We start from the raw sequence: 18,956 nt of genomic DNA on the forward strand, positions 1-18,956 counted from the left end.
CTTGAGATAAAAATATACCTTTGGTAGAAATATTTGGATTTTTAAAAATATTCTGTTTTTTATTTGAGAGGCAGAGCTATAGAAGAGAGAGGGAGAGACAGAGAGAGAGGTCTTTCATCTGCTGGTTCATCCCCAAATGGCCACAACTGCTGGAGCTGAGCTGATCTGAAGCCAGGATCCAGGAGCTTCTTCTAGTTCTTCCACAAGGGTGCAGGGGTCCAACCACTTGAGCCATCTTCTACTTCTTTTAAATAGTTAGGAAACATTTGGGCCATAGGCAGATATCTGGATCGGAAGAGGAGCAGCCAGGACACCAAGTGGCACCCATATGGGATGCTGGTGACACAAATGGAGGCTTAGCCTTCTACCCACAGCCCTGGCTCCAAGAATATTTGGATTTTTAGAACCCAGATATTTATGTTAAAGAAAAAAAGTTTCCATTAAGATTCTGTTGTCTGTGTGTTGGTACCTAGATACATCCCTAAGTACCAATAGTACTGTGTTTTTAAAATATAGTCTATTAACGGGGGCTGCATTATGGCTTAGCAGGTTAATCCTCTGCTTGCAATGCTAGCATCCCATATGGGCGCTGGTTGGAGTCCTGGCTGTTCCACTACTGATCTAGCTCCCTGGTAATGCAACTGGGAAAGCAGCAGAAGGTGGCTCAAGTGCTTGTGCCTCTGCCACCCATACGGGAGACCTGCATGAAGCTCCTGGCTTTGACCGAGTCCAGCCCTGGCCGTTACGGCCATTTTGGGAGTAACCAGCAGATGGAAATTCTCTGTGTCTCCCTCTCTTTCTCTGTGGTTCTGCCTTTCAAATAAATTAAATATATTTGTGTGTGTGTGTGTGTGTGTGTGTGTGTGTTTGTGTGTGGTCTGTTAAATTGAAGTTATCTTTGTTAATGAAGATCATTGTGATTTTACTGGTCACAATATCATTTTCTCTAAGCTGTGTCACGGCAGAGTTCCCCACCACCATGTTTTGGTCAAATAACTGAATGGGCCTGTGAGACCATATTACTCTGCATTTTATTTTACTAACCATGTAAAAGTAAATTTCTCAAGATCACACAGCTTGTTGGCAGCAAGCTAGAGATTCTGTGTCCAGACTCTAGAGTTCATTTAATTGCACCATCTTTTTTGCTTACTTTCCCTTTTGGTATTTGTCAGTGGCAGTTGGGAAGGAAATAGAATTTAGTTATGAAAGGCAGTAGGACCTTGTGAATGGTTAAAGGGTTTTTTAGATCCAGATTTGGAAGACTGGTTCTGTTTTGAGGCAGAGACAAAGGAGCCATTGGAGCAGGGTAATTAATGAAAATGGAGAGTTAATAAGGGCTCGGAGTGTGAACTTTTGTTTCCTGGGGTACACTTGGAGCCTTGTGGTCCCACAGAATTACATCAGCCTTGCTGTGCTAAAACGTTTACTTACTAGTAGCCAAATTTCATGGTTTGGCATTTATTACTGTTTTAAGATCACTGAAATTAGAACAAAGTATTGGAAATATTAGCCACTTGATGGAAATTTTTTTAGGTCATAGATTTTTATTCTTTTTTAAAGATTTTTATTTATGTATTTGAAAGGCAGAGTTGCAGAGAAAGGGAGAGACAGCTATCTTCCATCCACTGGTTCACTCCCCAGGTTGCCACAGTGGCCAAGGCCGAGCCAGGCTGAAGCCAGGAGCCAGGTGCTCTATCCAGATCTCCCATATGGCTGGCAGGGCCCACCTTCTCCTCCCTTCCCAGGCACATTAGCAGGGAGCTGGATAGGAAGTGGAATAGCCGAGACTTGAACAGGCACCCATGTGGGATGTTGATATCACAGTCTGGGGCCCAACCCATTACACTACAACACTGGCGCCAGTTGATAGATTTTTTTTGCAGGCAGAGTGGACAGGGAGAGAGAGAGAGACAGAGAGAAAGGTCTTCCTTTGCCGTTGGTTCACCCTCTAATGGCCGCCGCAGCGCACCACGCTGATCCGATGGCAGGAGCCAGGTGCTTCTCCTGGTCTCCCATGGGGTGCAGGGCCCAAGCACTTGGGTCATCCTCCACTGCACTCCCTGGCCACAGCAGAGAGCTGGCCTGGAAGAGGGGCAACCGGGACAGGATCCGGCATCCCGACTGGGACTAGAACCCAGTGTGCCGGCGCCGCAAGGCGGAGGATTAGCCTATTGAGCCACAGCGCTGGTCCCCCAGTTGATAGATTTTTAAATGTAGCTGTAGGACTGAAATATATAGCTTGATTTTATTGGCAAATGAACAGAGATACTGAAAACAAAAGGTAAATTTTAGGCAAATTTTTTTTTCAAGATTATTTGTTTAAAAGAGTTACAGAGAAGGAGAGAGAGATTGATTAATCTTCTGTCTGCTGGTTCACTCTCCAAATGGCTGCAATGGCCAGGGATAGGCCAGACTGAAGCCAGGAGCCAGGAGTTTCCACTAGGTCTCCCACGTGGGTGCAAAGTTGGGCCATCGTCCACCACTTTCCAAGGCACCTTAGCAGGCAACTGGTCAGGCAGCAGTTTAACCTGGCACACCACAGGGCTGCCCCTCAAGATTATATATATATATATATATATATATATATATATATATATATATATATATATCAAATCTGTGAAATAAATTTGTGTTACTTTTCAAATTGGGTACTAAAATGTTGTTTAAGTCCAGCAATAAAAATTCTGCATCATGGTTGTTAATTATGAATATTCTGAAGTCAGACTACTTGAATTTGAATTCTTATTCCACAGTTTCTTTTGAAATATTTACTTAACTTTTGTTAATTTCCTCACATGTAAAATGACTATGGTAGTAATAGTACCTACCTCTTCAGGGATATAGTAGTAGTAAAAATCGTAAGTTGATTTAGAGACACAAAGCACTGTCCATAACTATAACACATAGCATAATGTTGGATCATAATAAATAATCAGAAAACATTAGTGTAATTATTATTACTAATGCCATTATTATGACTTGAACCATCATTATTCTCACATATAACCCCACCTTCACTCTCTTTCCCTGACACATTCCTATAAATCCTTCAGGACTGAGTTATTTTCATTTTCTCTAAAGGAAATGTTTCCTAACTCCCTCATACAGAATCACTTCCTCCCCTCCCTAGTGTCTGGATGAGAGCCACCATGCTGAACCAATAAGAAGTGTCAACTATAGCAGACTTTCTTTAAATATTTATTTATCAATGGACATGAATTTTGAATACACAGGAAATTTTGCAAGTCTAGTTTACAGTCAATCCACGGCCTTTCTGTATATGTTCTTCTGGTTAGAGTTTTTTACGAGTTAAAACTTTTATGATTCTTGTCTATTGAAATTTCAAATTTGAGGCATACTGTATTCATACTAAAAGAATAAAATGGAAATATTATATTATATAATGATCTAACTGACTCAACTTCATGGTATTCAAGTAGAAGTTACTGTAAATTGTCACTTACTTTCGTCCACACAGGTTCCTGAAACTGCACTGTGACTTGTTTACTAAAGCTTTAGTTTAAAAAAATCTTAAGTAGTGCAGTAGTATTCAGTGAAGCTCTACCTGTTGATTGTCATAGCTCTTCAGTATATCGCTTACTAGAACTTACTCCTCCTTTTCTTAGCCATAGTGTTCAGATATATTGTCTTGCTCACCAAGATAGTTATGTACCTGTTCCTAACCTTGCTCTTAAGGGCTTGTGTTTGTTTAGTCATGTCCTGGTCTGGACACCTAGTTTTAATTTTGAAAGTGTTACTAAGTACATCATAATGACTGTAATAATTTTTATGTTATTTTGAATAGAGTTGAGGGAAAAATAGAAATACAAAGAGATGGAGAGTATACTGAAGCTTAAGGTTCTTAGGGCAATAGCAATGACCTCTCAAGGACCCAACGAGTTGATAGTGTTAATGATTTATGCCTAATTTTATTTAAAAGTGACGTCTTTCTTTAATGGAGATTGATCAGTATTTTTGTCTGATCAGATAGGATTGATGTCATTTAAGACAATGATAAAGATTTTCCTGAAGAAATTCCAAGATTTGAAAAGAGGAAAAGAATGAGAGGGGAGAATGGGAGTGTGTGTGTGTGTGTGTGTGTGTGTGTGTGTGTGTGAGAGAGAGAGAGAGAGAGAGAGAGAGAGAGAGAGAGAGACACGAAGCTTGCCAGTGGAATTAGCTGACGTGTGAGGGTGGTGGGAATGAGTCTGATCAGTAGGAAGATGACTGGGGGTTCCATAGCTTACTCTATCCCCTGTGAAGACACTTCTGGCCAAAGCATCCTGTTTACTATTTGGAGCACCTGTCTGATGTTTGGGGATAAGAGAAGAAAGTAGGTATCAAGCAAATTATACCAACAGAAAATGTGGAAATCAAATTGTATAACTTAGGGAAAAGTACTGTCTGTGGTACCCCTAGAGAGGCACTTCTGTGATGGTGTGAGCATTCCGACATGCTGGACGTTCTTGATGTCTTCTTGTTGGTCTCCCCTTCTGTGTCTCTGTCTCTTTATTGGGATCTGATAAACAGACAGTACTTCAGTGTATCAATTAATCGAAAGGTATCTGTTAATTATCACGGAAACTTCAAAAATAAATAATGTATATTCTGTCATTTGAAAAGATTAGTACAAGCTCTGGTCATTTTGTAACTTCCAGTTTTCTTTTCTTTTAATAAGTTTCACAGGAGAATTTACAAAGGAATCCCACTCCAGCTCAGAGGTGAAGTCTGGGCTCTCCTTCTTGAGATCCCTAAAATGAAAGAAGAAACAAGAGACCTTTACAGTGTGAGTAAATAAAGCTAGCTTGTTATTTTGAAATTAAAAAGCAAAATCCACTTCTTTTAGCTTTCAAGGTAGTGTAAGATATTCATATCATAACTTAAAAATTATTCTAAAACTATATTACATTGGGTAATGGAGGCCTATTGGTTTTGTGGATGGCAGTCTAATTTTCAAACAAAAGCTTTAATAAGAATTCTATTGTTGATGTCACTTATTGGTAAATATCAAATGCTTTTTAAATATATACATGATCAATCAGTATTGGATCATTTTTGTGGGGAAAACTGACTAAAATAGTTGCTTGCAACGTAATGTTAATACAGAGATCTGCAGTGACACATTTAGAGTTTATGGAAAATAACACCAGAAATTTATCTAACACCTGCCTATATGTGATTCTTTTCTTAAAGGGTGAAAAAGTAAGAATTTGCCTATAAGATTATTATGGTTTTTCTATTAATAAAAAGTTAAACTTTTGTCTGAGTAATTAGTAATGCTTTCCTTGAATTAGGTAATACATTAAATTTGCCTCCTTGTCATCTCAGCTGTATGCTTTCTTTTATTTTTAAATATGACTTCTCCAAGGCAGAGAGGGAGAGACAGAGATAGAGAGACAGAGCTTCCATCGCTGACTCACGAGTCAAATGCCCCCTACAGTTGGGAATGGGCCTGGCAGAAGCTGAGAACTGGGAATGCAGTCCAGGTCTCCCATGGGAGTAGCAGGAGCCCAGTCACTTGGGCCATTACCACTGCTGCTTCCCAGGGTCTGCATTAGCAAGCAGCTGGAGTCAGGAGTCAGAGCCAGGTATCAAACCCAGGCACTCTGATATGGGATTGTGGTGTCTCACCCACCAGGCCAATCACCTGCCCCTTTCTCTCTTCTTTAAGATTTATGTATTTATTTGAAAGGCAGAGTTGCAGAGAAAGAGAATCTTCTTCCGCTGGCTCGCTGACCACATGGCTGCAATAGCTGGGACTGGGAGGCTAAAACCAGGAGCCAGGAGCTTATTCTGGGTCTCCTACACGGGTGCAAGGCCCAAGGACTTCGGCCATCTTCTACTGCTTTTCCAGGTGCATTAGCAGGGAGCTGGATTGAAGTGGAGCAGGCACTTGTACTGGCACCCTACAGCATACTGGCACTGTGGGCTGCAGCTTAACCCACCACACCACAGCTCTGGCCCCAACAGGCCCCTTTCTAAACCTAAATTTTATGTTAACCTTTGAAAGGCATAAGAAGTTTATTATCTAAGAATCTTTGACCCATAGATAATGAAATATGTTCCTTAGAAGAAATTAAAACAAAATAAACAAAATTTTATAGTTTAAATCTAGGCTGAAGTTGGGAGTTGAGAACTCACTTGAACTGAAAATGCCAGTTATTAAAGGCATGTTAGTGTTCCCTTTTTAAAATTAAAAAAAAAAAAAAAATGGGGCTGATACTATGGTGTAGCAGGTAAAGCTACAGCCTACAGTGCTGGCATCCCTTATGGTACCGGTTCAAGTCCTGGCTGCTCCACTTCTGATCCAGCCCTCCTCTATGGCCTGGGAAAGCATAAAAAATGGCCCAAGTGCTAGGGCCCCTATACCTGCAAGGGAGACATGGAGGAAGCTCCTGGCTCCTGGCTTCAGATCAGCACAACTCAGGCTGTTGCGGCCAATTGGGGAGTGAACCAGCAGGTGGAAGACCTCCCTCTCTCTCTCTCTCTCTCTCTCTCTCTGCCTCTCCTTTTCTGTGTAACTCTGACTTTCAAATAAATTTTTTTTAGAAAATTAAAAAAAAAATTAATTGACACGTGATTCATATTTATGGAATACATTGTGGTAATTCAATGCATGTATAGAATTAGAAAAATCAAATCAGGGTAATTAGCATTTTCATCTCCTTAAAAGTTTATCACTTTAGGCCGGCGCCACGGCTCACCAGGCTAATCCTCCGCCTGCGGCGCCGGCACACCGGATTCTGGTCCTGGTTGGGGCACTGGATTCTGTCCCGGTTGCTCCTCTTCCAGGCTAGCTCTCTGCTGTGTCCTGGGAGGGCAGTGGAGGATGGCCCAAGTGCTTGGGCCCTGCACCTGCATGGGAGACCAGGAGGAAGCACCTGGCTCCTGGCTTCAGATCGGCGCAGTACGTCAGCTGTAATGGCCATTTGTGGGGTGAACAAATGGAAGGAAGACCTTTCTCTCTGTCTGTCTCTCTCTCTCTGTCTAACTCTACCTGTCAAAAAAAAAAAAAAAAAAAGTTGATCACTTCAGTGTGTTGGGGACCTTTTTAAGTTCTTTAGAAGATACATGATAGATCATGGTAACCATAGTCACTGTGTTGTGCTGAAGCACTCCTGAGCTTCTTCCTGCTGACTGCGGCTGTGTTTCGGTTCTTGTTTTTCCAATCCCTTTATTCAGCCTCCTTTCTACCCTCTATAGCCTCTGCTGACCACTCTTCTACACTGTTCAATGACATCCCCTTTTTTAGCTTCCTCATAAGAGCAAGAACTTGTAGTATTTGTCATTCTGTGGCTCTCTTACTTTACTTGGCTTTGCTGCTCTCTGGATATTTTTTTCTTTTTTGAATATTCATATATATGTATTATATATATATAGGTATAATTTCATCAAGATGAAGGGTAATAAGTGCTGGTTAATTTAAAGAATCTCTCATTTTGTGTGAACAAAACATTTTTTGGAGGCCGACACTGTGGCATAGCGGGTAAAGCAGCCACTTGCAGTGCTGGCATCCCATATGGATACTGGTTCAAGTTCCGGCTGCTCCTATTCCAATCTAGCTCTCTGCTATGGCCTGGGAAAGCAGTAGAAGATGGCCCAAGTCCTTGGGCCCCTGCACCCACGTGGGAGACATGGAAGAAGCTCCTGGCCTTGCCTTCATATCGGCACAGTTCCTGCTATTGCAGTCAATTGAGGAGTGAACCAGTGGATGGAAGACCTCTCTCTCTCTCTCTCTCTCTCTCTCTCTCTCTCTCTCTCTCTCTGCCTCTACCTCTACCTCTACCTCTACCTCTACCTCTACCTCTACCTCTGTAACTCTTTCAAGTAAATAAATAAATCTTTAAAAATAAAAACACTTTTTTATTTAGTTGCTTGACTTTACACATGCCATCTGTTTATGTCCCAGGATTTTAGACTATTAGTTACTTTAGACTGTTGATTAGATATTTATTTTTAGTGTCACAGTTCTAGAGCCAGTGTTCAAAACGAAATATGTAAACCATAGAACCCCAGCATTTAGTACAGTACCCCAGTACCAGGTGTGTGGTATGTGCTCAGTAAATATGTGTTTCATTGATGAAAAATAGAAACTAACAAAAGTAGAAAGTCCTCTGTGGACCCTCAGATGTGACTCAGCTGTAGCCACACCCCACCAGCCCAGTGGCTTGAGCAGCGGGAACTGTGTCCTCCAGAGCACACAGTTTTACAGGACATGAGGCTTTAAGTTAAGGAGTGTGCAGGGCCAGCTCTCTCCCCAGTCTCAAGGGAAGAACAGCTCTTGTCTCATTTTAGCTAATGGTCTTTAGCTGTCCTTAGCTTGCAGCCGCACCGTTGCGTCTGACTTCGCCTCTTTTGCCACGTGACATTTTTCTTTCTGTATCTCTACCTGTTCTGACAAGACCGCCTTAATCCAGTTTGACCTCATCTTAAATTGATTACATCTGCAGAAACTGATTCCACATAGGTCATATTCAAAGGTTCTAGACTGACATGAATTTTGGGAAAAGACTATTCAAATCCAGTACACCTCAATACAGTGGTAATTTTCCTTTATACATAAAGGTTTTTCTACATGCAATAGAATTATCCAATGACCAGTTAATATGAGAGAAGGATTTAGTGAAAATGTATAACGAAAACAAAAATGCTTTCAAGTCCATAATTTTCAACACTATCACAAATGTCACTTTTGTTTATTTATAAGTTGGAATTACAGAGAGAGGGGGAGAAACAGAGTCAGGGGAGAAGGGGAGAGAGGGATTAATTGATTTTCCATCTGCTGGTTCACTTCCCAAATGGCTGCAACAGCAGGGGCTAGGCCAGGCCAAAGCCAGGTACCTGGAGCTTCTTCCGGGTCTCCCATGTAGGTACTGGAGGCCAAGCACTTAGGCCATCCTCCACTGCTTCCCCAGGTGCATTAGCCGAAACGCCACCTGGCGCCCATATGGGATGCCATCGCTGCAGATGGTAGCTTAACCAGGTGTGCCACAGCACGCTGGCCCCCCCCTAGATGTTATTTTTACTGTTTGATTTTCTCCCAACATTATTTATTGCTTTACCAAGTCTTTCTTTTCTGGCCACTCTTACTGTCTTTCTACAAAAGTGGTACACTTTGTTCTGTACACATGCTCTACTACCTGGGACTTCAAGTTGGAGTAAAACTACCTTTTAAAAATCTATAGGAGCCTGGAATATATGAGCATTCAGCCCTTGAAGTTCCCCCAATGACCTGTTTATGCTTTCTTGGAGCAAAGCTCTGTACAAGGTGCTGAGGAGCATACCAAGAAGAATAGATGCAATGTCAAGAAATTTTTCTTCTCTGTTGGGGGAAGGCATGATTGTGTCAAAGTGTAGCATTAGTTATTATGGATAAATACAACAGTAAAATTAAAACTTGGCTGTGTTGGGAAGAGGGGATGAAATCACCTTCATGGTTCATGCCAACTCATGGAATGGGTGGTGCCTAAAGAGGGGCTTTGTTTCCAAAGGAAGGAGAAAGAGGGGATGCATTTTCAAGGCACATTATGAGACCTCTCCTGATCCCTTCCCTTTGATTGGATGTGATAAGTTTTCACCTGGAGCTTCGTGTTACTGTCGTTTAAAGATGTATCTAGGGGCTGGTGCTTTTGCCTAGTGGATAAAGCTGCTGCCTGCAGTGCCAGCCTTCCATAACTCCCAGCACCCCTAACATCCCTCCCAGTCCTGGCCTGAGACTGGAGGTTTGTTATTTGGTGAGGATGAAGCAGAAAACTCTGGACTGGGGAAGACACAGACGTTGCTGAGGGTGGGGCAGCTGAGAGGAAAGCAAGAGAGTGGAGATCCTGGGTTCTGGATGGTCTAGCCTCTTCCCTCAGCTGAACTCCAAGAACATGGTCAGCCAGGAGTTTTCCTCCTGACAGGAGACTGGAAGAGCCTTCTCTAGGCACATGATCAGTGTAAGGAAATAAATCCAAGATACTGACTACATAGGACCCACTGTATCTGGCTGACCACGTCATTCCACAGTGAAGACCACAGTATGGAAGGGCCACCTGGGCACCCCGCTTTGTACCAGCTCACTTTTCAGTAAAAACTATTTATTTCAGGAAAAGGGGACTAACATAAAAGACAAATGAAGGGAAATGGCAAAAAGCAACTTGTAGGAGACAGATATAGAGCAAGAAGAGATAGTTTTAAACTATTGTTAATCTGTTCAGAGAAATAAAATCGATATTACAGCCATAAAACAAGCACAGGATGCTATTAAAAGGAACACTGGAGAACAACAAAGAGTTTATAGGTATTTTAAAAAATGATAGCAATGGAAAACTAAAGAGAAATGAAATATTTAATTGGAAAATAATGATTGAGAGAATTTCCCAGAGGGTAAATTATAAAGGCAAAAACTAGAAAATAATAGAAAAAAAAATGTAAGAGAAGTAGATGACAACTTAGAAGATTTCACATTTGTAGTAATCAGAATTCCAGAAAGAGAAAATAGGAGAAGAGAGTAAAGAAATTAACAAAGAATTATTGAAGAAAGTTTCTCAGACCTGAGAGATGTGAGTATTGAGTTTTTAAGATTGAAGGGATCCATCCAATGCCCAATCTTGTGGATAAAAGTACGTCAGAAGCAAGTCCAGATGTGTGAAGCTCTTGAGCATTACAGGAAAAGTCTGTACACTTCTCGGGAGAAAAACAGATTGCATGTAAAGAAACAAGTATTAGAATGGCAGCACCGGAGGCCAGGAGGTAGTGAAGCAGTGCCTTTTGAGCAAAAATATTTTCCAACTTAGAATTACAAAACAGCCAAAAAGTTGAATGCAGAGTTATCAGGCATTCAAAATTTCAAAAACTCCAACTTCTATACATCCCTTCACAAGAGCTAGTAGAGAATGTGTTCCCCCTGAGCAAGGGAATAAACCAAGAAAGAAGAGATGTGAGATCCAGGAAATAGGGGACCTCACACAACAGAAAAGCCAAGGGAGGACCCACAGGCAGTGAAAGGAGATGCTGAGTCCCACGCTGTGCAGAAGGCCTGGAGAGCGGCCACGCAGGTGGGAGCAGCCGCGCAGCTCTGGGAGAGAGGTCTTCCAAGAAGAGTAAGCTGGTGGAATACCTTTCTGTGGGGACATCAGAGGAGACCATTGATCGCGAGTTTGGGATTGAATGTAGAATGTAGGAAACAAAGCAAATCAACAATCAAGGCAGTAGTTAGCTGCAAAGAAAACCAAAAAGTCACGCTGCAATGGATGAAAAATCAGTAGATTGCAAGGCTTGGCCATGATGAGCTTTCACATCATAGTGCAAACTCTGGAAAGTTCTCCATCCTAAATTAAAATCTTACTGTGTTAGCAGGATGGAGGGGAGGTTAGGGGAAGTGAGGGAAGAGTGAGAGGATGGGAATAGGATAGATGGAGCCCTGAAGAGAAGAAGGGGAACTTTTGTCTACCTTTTTATATTGTTTCGATTCTTTAACCATGAGAATAATTTCCTATACCCAAAACCAATTTTTATTGAGTTATTTTACTATTTGTCATAGAATTTTCAACAAGTGATTTCTGTAAAAATGTACATTCTTCTCTTTTTCTTCTTCAGAAATTAAAACACAGAGCACGGGGTTGTTCACCTGATATCAGACAAATAGACCTTGATGTCAACCGCACATTTAGGGACCATATTATGTTTAGAGACAGATATGGTGTTAAGTAAGTAAACTTTAATATTATGAAATGGAAATGGCATTTATAAATAGTCTTTATCAAAATCTTTATTAGCTTAAAATGTGGTTAGGATGCAGTTTTGAATGAGAGCCTAAAGATTTAAGCCTTTACAGATCCTTTCAATCCACTTGTGAATCTTAGAATCTAATTTGACCTCAGTTTTCTAACATTTGATATAGTAAGTGCTGTACAAGTGGTAAATAATCATTTTATAATCTGGAAACATAGGTATTTTCATTGAAAATCATAGAAAAATGAAAGATTCTTTATGTGAAAACTCTGTCAATGATCAGTGTATCTGTAACCTTGACTCCCTCATCATTTATGAATAAATGAAACCAAAATAGAGAGAAATGAGTGAAATAAAGTGAGAAATGAAAAAACTGCGTATAACAGAACAATACTAGCACTACACATTGAAACATCATTGCTGTGACAATTTATGAATGAAAGGTATAGGTTGCTAACTTATGTGTCAATCAGGGTCCGATGTGGTGAAACAGAAACCGATGGGAAATACATAGAGATGTGTTGCACATGTTGGCTCGTCTGCTTGTGTGGGCTCACTAGGAAAATGCAGAATCCGTAGAGCAGTCCTTCGAAAGGAAGGCCGGACTCTTGAGCACAAGCTGAAACTTCTGTCCATAGGCAGATTTTTTTTTTTTAATTTTTTAAGATCTTTTTATTTGAGGCAGAGAGAGAAAGGCAGACAGAATTCCTATTTGCAGGTTCATCCCCCAAGTGTCTGCAGTGTCTGGGGCTGAAGCTAAGAGTTGGAAACATTGTCTGGGTCTCCTGTGTGGGTGGCAAGAATCCAACTATTTGAGCCATCACCACTGCATTCCAGGGTCAGTATTGACAGGAAGCTGGAGGAAGGAGCTAGAGTTGGGAACTGAACCCAGGTGCTCCAACATGGAATGTGATGTCTTAACTGCTAGGCTGTCTGCTCCTAAAGACAGACATTCTTCGAGGAAGCCTCAGAGTGCCTTTGTGGTCTTTTAATTGAATCAGGCATACCTAGATTATCTAGAATTTTCCCCTCTACTTAAAGTCAGTGGTTTGTGGATTTTAATCACATCTACAGAATACCTTTACAGCAACACCTAAATCAATGTTTGAATAATGAATGAGGAATCATAGCTTAGACAAGCTGACACACAAAGCCAGCCATCACAGTCCATTCTTGTCAACTTGGTACTTATACAGATCTCTTAAATCATTCTTAATTTCCAAATAAGACTATAACAGAATCATACTTCTGCCACAAGTAAAACAGCTATTATGCTTATAACGAAATAGGTTAATCATTGCCCCACAAGAAGATGCCAGGTCCTTGGGTTATATTTATACTTCTGTTTTGATAATCTTAAATACTGTAACTATTAATAGTATATTTTGTTTTACTATGGGAGAAGCTAAGAAAGAAAAAATAAATGTTTATACAAACATATTCTTACCAAATTAAGAAAGAAATACTTGTGACAGTTACAGTCATCATTTCTGTGACTGGCCATGTGGTTATAGTTGTCTTCTTCCACTGCCCATTCCCTGTATCCTTTGCCCTTAGCAAGTTACTTCAGCTGGCAATGGTGACTGAAACTTTGATTCCTAAAAATTCTGTGAGTTGTGTTTTTCCATCGACTTTAATCACAGTGCCAAGTAATATTAAGAGATGCCCAAATATTCTGTACTCCACACATACTCCTCCTCTGTCCATTGTGTAGCAGCAACCGATTTTCTCCTTGGCAGTCAGGATCTATCTCCCTAGCCAGCACAGTTAACCTCCTTCATTGCCTGGATTGAGAGGTCCAAGAAGCGCAAAGTAGTTGCTTGGCAGTTTCAGCGTTCAGTTCAGTAGAATCATTGTTATGCCTCCGGGTGGAAGCATTCTTCCTTGTGGACCAAAAATCCCTAGACCAGCAGAGCCTAAGGTTGTAGGGTTGGGAAGCACAAACTTTGTTGGTGAGTCAGTAGGGGTAATAGTGAGTTTAGCTGCTCCTATCCACTCCTTTTCAATCCTTGGATCCCCAAATCCCAGCTCTTTACATTGGAGGCTGATGTAGAGCATATCTAGTTTCCTGGGGAACGTTGCCCAGGCCTGCAGGGTTTTGCAGCTAGCTGGGACTGCACCTGAGTCTTTAAAGGGCCACCCATTCTGTTAAGCCAGCTGCTGCTGTTGGATGGTTTAAGAGAGAGGGAGGGACAGAGAGAGAGAAATTCAATGCAAATGAACAACCAATTTAAGAAACTTTGAAATTCTTTGTGATTTTTGATATAAATTACATCAGACTGAATGTAATCTACTGTCAGATTTAGACCGTTTCCAGTATTGTTTTGGTTTGAACTCAGGATAATTGCTTTATTACAGTAGTAATTTTATGTAAACTATTTGTTTTCAGTCTGTTTGTTTCTTAATTTTATAATTTAAAAAAATTCAAATTTTATAATTTGTGAAACTATGTTTAATGTTTTTTTTTCTCTAGGCAACAATCTTTATTTCATGTGCTTGCTGCATATTCTATTTATAATACGGTAAGTTGGAGCCGGCCTGGTGGTGGTTCTCTGAGAAGTGCTCCTAGGAGGTGGAGGTAGTCTTTGGGTCCTGCGTACCTCGAAGGGCCCTTCTAGGTGCGTGACTCCATCTCAGCACTAGACGGGCCCTACAGTTGGTTTAGCTCTCTGGTTCTCTTTATCAGGTAGCCCTGAGGTCTCAGAGCAGAGATGATCTAGAAGTGGAAAAACCTAGCTGTGACCACAGTACCCCAGTGAATGCCACTTTCCCTCTCCCTCCATACTATTTTGTTTTGTTGCTAGTTTTGATTTGCTTTTTAAGCAAGGAAGACTGGGAATAGGCAGGATAGAAGGATAGACATCAGCGGCTAGAGTAATTTTACTTGACTCTTGTCAACTTCTCATTATTCCTGGGTGGTCACCTTTCAGTATCATGTTTTATCTGTTAAGTACTGCCCGTGTAGGATCACACATATGCTAACTGGGAGTAGCTAACCAGGAGTAGGCTACAACCAAACAGTCCGGTGGTGGACATGCTGTTCTTGAGGCTTTGACTACATTGTGGGGCAGAAGATACTGTGGGGAATGACCTAATATGTGTGTTAAACACATACCCGTGTGACTTGGTTCCAGGGGGAATAGCCTTTGAACCTTCAGAGGTATCGTTTCTGTTAATAATTAAGGCCTTTAAGTTATAGGAACAAAAATTCACTCCAACGAGGGAACATTAAAGAAGAGTTTGTGGAAGGGACTTGTCATGGAAAGGGGCCCTAGTTGGACCTCAGAGAAGCTGAGACTCGAAAGTGAGGAGCAGGTGGTGAGAAGGATAGCTACATTTTCTGTCTCCCACCCCGGGACCACATGTCTCTCTCCGATTATTTCTCTGAACTATTTATTCCATTGTTTTCCTCTCCAGATTGCTTCCTTTGCGTACTTGCCAGTTGTCCCATGGCTGCAATTGCACACACAGGCTCAGTGTTACTGTTCTGTTAAAGTCTGTAACCCCATCTGGTGACATTTGCTCTGGCAGCATCCACTCTGGCTGTGTTCACGTATCCTGGAGAACTTGGCCAGCAGCTAAGCAAAAAAGGAAGAGCAAGCTGAGACCTGTACATAAAATGAAATAAATGTTAGTGTTCTTTAAAGGAAGTGTAACATTATTGATCAGAGGACAGTAAAAAAATTATATATATGTAGATTTGGACTGTGTCTATACCGGTACATTTATTCTTGAGCAGTTTTATTCTTTCATATTATGTGACATAATACTGCGAAGATTATCTGCAGATTTCCCATTAAATAATATGCCTAGATGTATTCTGATTTTTATTTAGATTAGGATTTCCTATGTGCATATCTATGTAATTTGAATGTAAAGTCCCCAGTTTCTGTGTTGTTTGCTCTAGGAAGTCGGGTACTGTCAGGGGATGAGCCAGATCACAGCTCTGCTCCTCATGTATATGAACGAGGAAGATGCCTTCTGGGCCCTTGTCAAACTCTTCTCAGGCCCCAAGCACGCCATGCATGGTAAGAAAGCCCCATGCTTTATCATAAGGAAACAGAGACAGGAAGAAACAGATTCAAACAAAAATCTGAGATGCTTGGTAGAGTTACATAAAACAATCTGAATGTTTCAGGGCTTATTAGTTAATTAGGATTTGTTACCTATTTCAAGTTTCTTCATTGAACTTTTCTAAACTTCTCATTCACATTGATTTTTCCTTTGTCTTTTCCTCCAGAGCATATTATTGTCATTTAGCAATTCTTTCCTTACTTACTCTCAGTCAGATGAAACTAATGTAGATTGGGAGGAATTTAGAAAAAGTCCTATTTTGGGGGGGAAATAAAAGATGTCTTTTGACTAAAACTTTCAGACAGTCATGCAGTTACCATTTTAGTGAAATGCTCCATTGACTGGATGTTGTGATGTATAATCCTTGTGAAAGACTATTAATTGAGGAATTATTTTTAGGAATTTGAAGGAAAGGTATATAGTAGTTTTATATTTCAAGTGTGGGTTTTAGCTCTTTCATCTGTAAAACACTCCATTTTGAATAAAAGGCAGTAATGTGTTGTAGGTACTTGATCATTTAGTATTTCAGACGTCAGTGCTCTCATGGTTTTAAAGTTAGTGTGTTGTTTTTAATAACCTTTTCCTTGAGAGGATGAACAGTGAACTTTAATTCAGAGAGTTTTGATTGCAACTTATCTTGGAAATAAAAGTCATACTTGTCCATATAATGCAAAAATTATTTTCTTAGTGCCATCCATATGATAATATTGAATTCTAAATGATTTTAATACTGGTTACTCTAATAACAGATTTTAAAGTGCTGTTTTAATATTTTTAAAATTATGAACTTCCATAGTCCATTGTTTATTAAACTCCACAGTCTTAGTATGTGATTTTTATGGGGGTTTTAGGGCTGTTGCAGCATGTGGGTGTTTGCTGTTATCTGTCTCCCTTCATGTCCATTGCTAATTATTTTAACAATATTATTTGCTTTATAGCAATTTCTGGGCACTTCTCATCCCATAAGTAATTCTAAAAATTAAGAATGTGTTATTATGTCGGGTTGCCATCCCATAGGCAATATCATTTAAAAAGCTAGCTTGAAGGAAAAGAATTCTTCCTGAGGAGCCTTCACTTGGCTTTCCTGTGAGATGGTGTTGCTGATCTATCTTGAAATACAGTGGAATGTTACAGCTTAAGTGGTGTGTAACTGTGTGGAAAGCAGTCCAATTTTAAACCTGTTTGATAGCTTACCTCAGCAGTTATTGCCAGCAGTTAATTTATAAAGCAATATTAATTCTATCCTAACATTTACACTTAAATATACTTGGAGATACCTGTTTATATGTATGCCTATGAAATTTTATAATAAAAAGTTACTCAGTTTTTTCTATTTCCTATATAAAAGTAGTATCACTTATAAATGTCTGGACTCAAAGCTAGGACTGAAAAAGATGTGATTTGAAATATCAAGACTGGGACAAAACTGAAAAGTGAAGAAATATTAAATATCTTAAGTATCCTTGAATTAGTTGTTCCTGAAGTACACTGATTCTTTACAAAATATTTATTCATTTGCAAGGTAGAGTTGCAGAGAGGAAGAGACACACAAGAGAGAGAGAGAGCAGAGCTTCTGTCTGCTGATTCACTCCTGCACAACAGCCAGGGCTGAGGCAGGCTGAAGCTAGGAGCCAGGAGCTTCTACCAGGTCTGCCAGAGAGCAGGGATCAAACACCTGCGCCATCCTCCATTGCTCTTCCCAGGCTATTAGCAGGGAGCTGCATCGAAAGTGAAGCAGACAGGGCGTGGCATCCATCTGGGATGCCTGCATTGTAGTCAGCCCCTTTACTCCTGCTCCACAAAAAAGCAGGCCCCTGCTTTGACTTTTGCAAAGCCAGACTTTTGCTGAAATTTTTATAACTCCCAGTACTATCAAATTGACCATGAAAGTGGGACTGATAGAGGATTATAGATTTTTTTTATGAAGTAGTTTCAGTGGAAAATATCACCAAGAGAGAAACAGAGTCTGTATCTCTGGAAATTTTTACACACACCTTGGAAAACTGAACACTAGCTAAGAAATAGTTCTGCCCAGTAAATTGTAAAGCAGTGTTTCCCAATGGCATGTTCCTCAGGTTTTTGGAGGAACGTAGTTTCTTTTCTTGGAAACAGATGTTCTGTGGGGGGAACAATGAACTCCTCTTTCAAATAGGTCTACGAGATTGAGTTAAAGAAAAATAAATTTTAATGAGTCTGAAAGACAGCTTAGAACATTAATAATTTAATGTACATCATGAATATACAAGATAGATATATAACATAAACATGTCCCCCTGGATTCTTTTTTAAAAACATAGGACTGTCTATTAGCATCTTTCAAAGTTGCATACAACTCAGGTCAGAAAACACCAGTATGAAGAAATCATAAAGTTCATAGAGTACATATATTTTTTAATAAATTGTATAAGTACCTACCTGAAAGGGAGCTTGTGAATAAAAATAGCTGTAAAGTTCAATCAGTTAAATATACAAACTTAATATTAGCTTCTATCGTTTACAAGTAGTTGCCTCCTAGAAATCTCAAAGATTATATTGTATAGTTGGGATAAAATATGATTTTTGATATAGCATTCATCACATAATACCTGTAAGTTTTAACTGATGTTAAATATAGCTTAGACAAAATATTTTAGAAGTGATAAAAACTTTAGATATGTGATACTGATGAACGTGTTTGAGTAAACTTGCAAAAAGTAATGCAATATTTGTTATATAATGTACTAACAGTAAAACAAAGTAATAAAAAGATTAGGGCAGCCTATAAAAAGATTTAGGCATTTGAGATACAGGTGTTTTTGTTTTTGTTTATTTGCTTAAAGATTTATTTTATTTATTTGAAAAGCAGAGTTAGAGAGAGTTATCCTCCAACCATTGGTTCATTCCCCCAAAAGACTGCAACTGCCAATGCTGGGCCAGGCCGAGGCCAGGATCCTGGAACTCCAACCAGGTTCCCCTCGTGGGTGGCAGGGGCTTAGGTACTTGGGCCATCCTCTACTGCTTTCCCACAGTGTCAGCCTGTTTTTGTTTTTACTTGAAAGGCAGATTGACACAGAGAAAGGGATAGACAGAGGGAAGGAAATCTTTAAGCCATTGGTTGACTCCCCAAATTCCCACATGAGCCGGGGCAGTGCCAGGCTGAAGCCAGATGCCAGGAACTCCTTTCAGGT

The 18,956-nt window shown here is 40.2% G+C and overlaps 1 protein-coding gene across 5 annotated transcripts in view; it reads left to right on the forward strand.

Annotated features, from left to right (window-relative positions):
• The window catches only part of USP6NL (USP6 N-terminal like), a 190,295-nt gene that overhangs the window by 136,966 nt on the left and 34,373 nt on the right, over nt 1–18,956 (forward strand). For all 5 annotated transcript variants that reach the window (XM_051821561.2, XM_070055727.1, XM_051821560.2 and 2 more), the window contains 4 exons: nt 4,679–4,786; nt 11,581–11,690; nt 14,189–14,237; nt 15,623–15,743. In XM_051821561.2, coding sequence (XP_051677521.2) covers nt 4,679–4,786; nt 11,581–11,690; nt 14,189–14,237; nt 15,623–15,743 — 388 coding nt within the window. The remainder of the gene's footprint in view (nt 1–4,678; nt 4,787–11,580; nt 11,691–14,188; nt 14,238–15,622; nt 15,744–18,956) is intronic.

This window comes from Oryctolagus cuniculus, chromosome 13, assembly GCF_964237555.1.
Source record: "Oryctolagus cuniculus chromosome 13, mOryCun1.1, whole genome shotgun sequence".
Lineage (NCBI taxonomy): Eukaryota > Metazoa > Chordata > Mammalia > Lagomorpha > Leporidae > Oryctolagus > Oryctolagus cuniculus.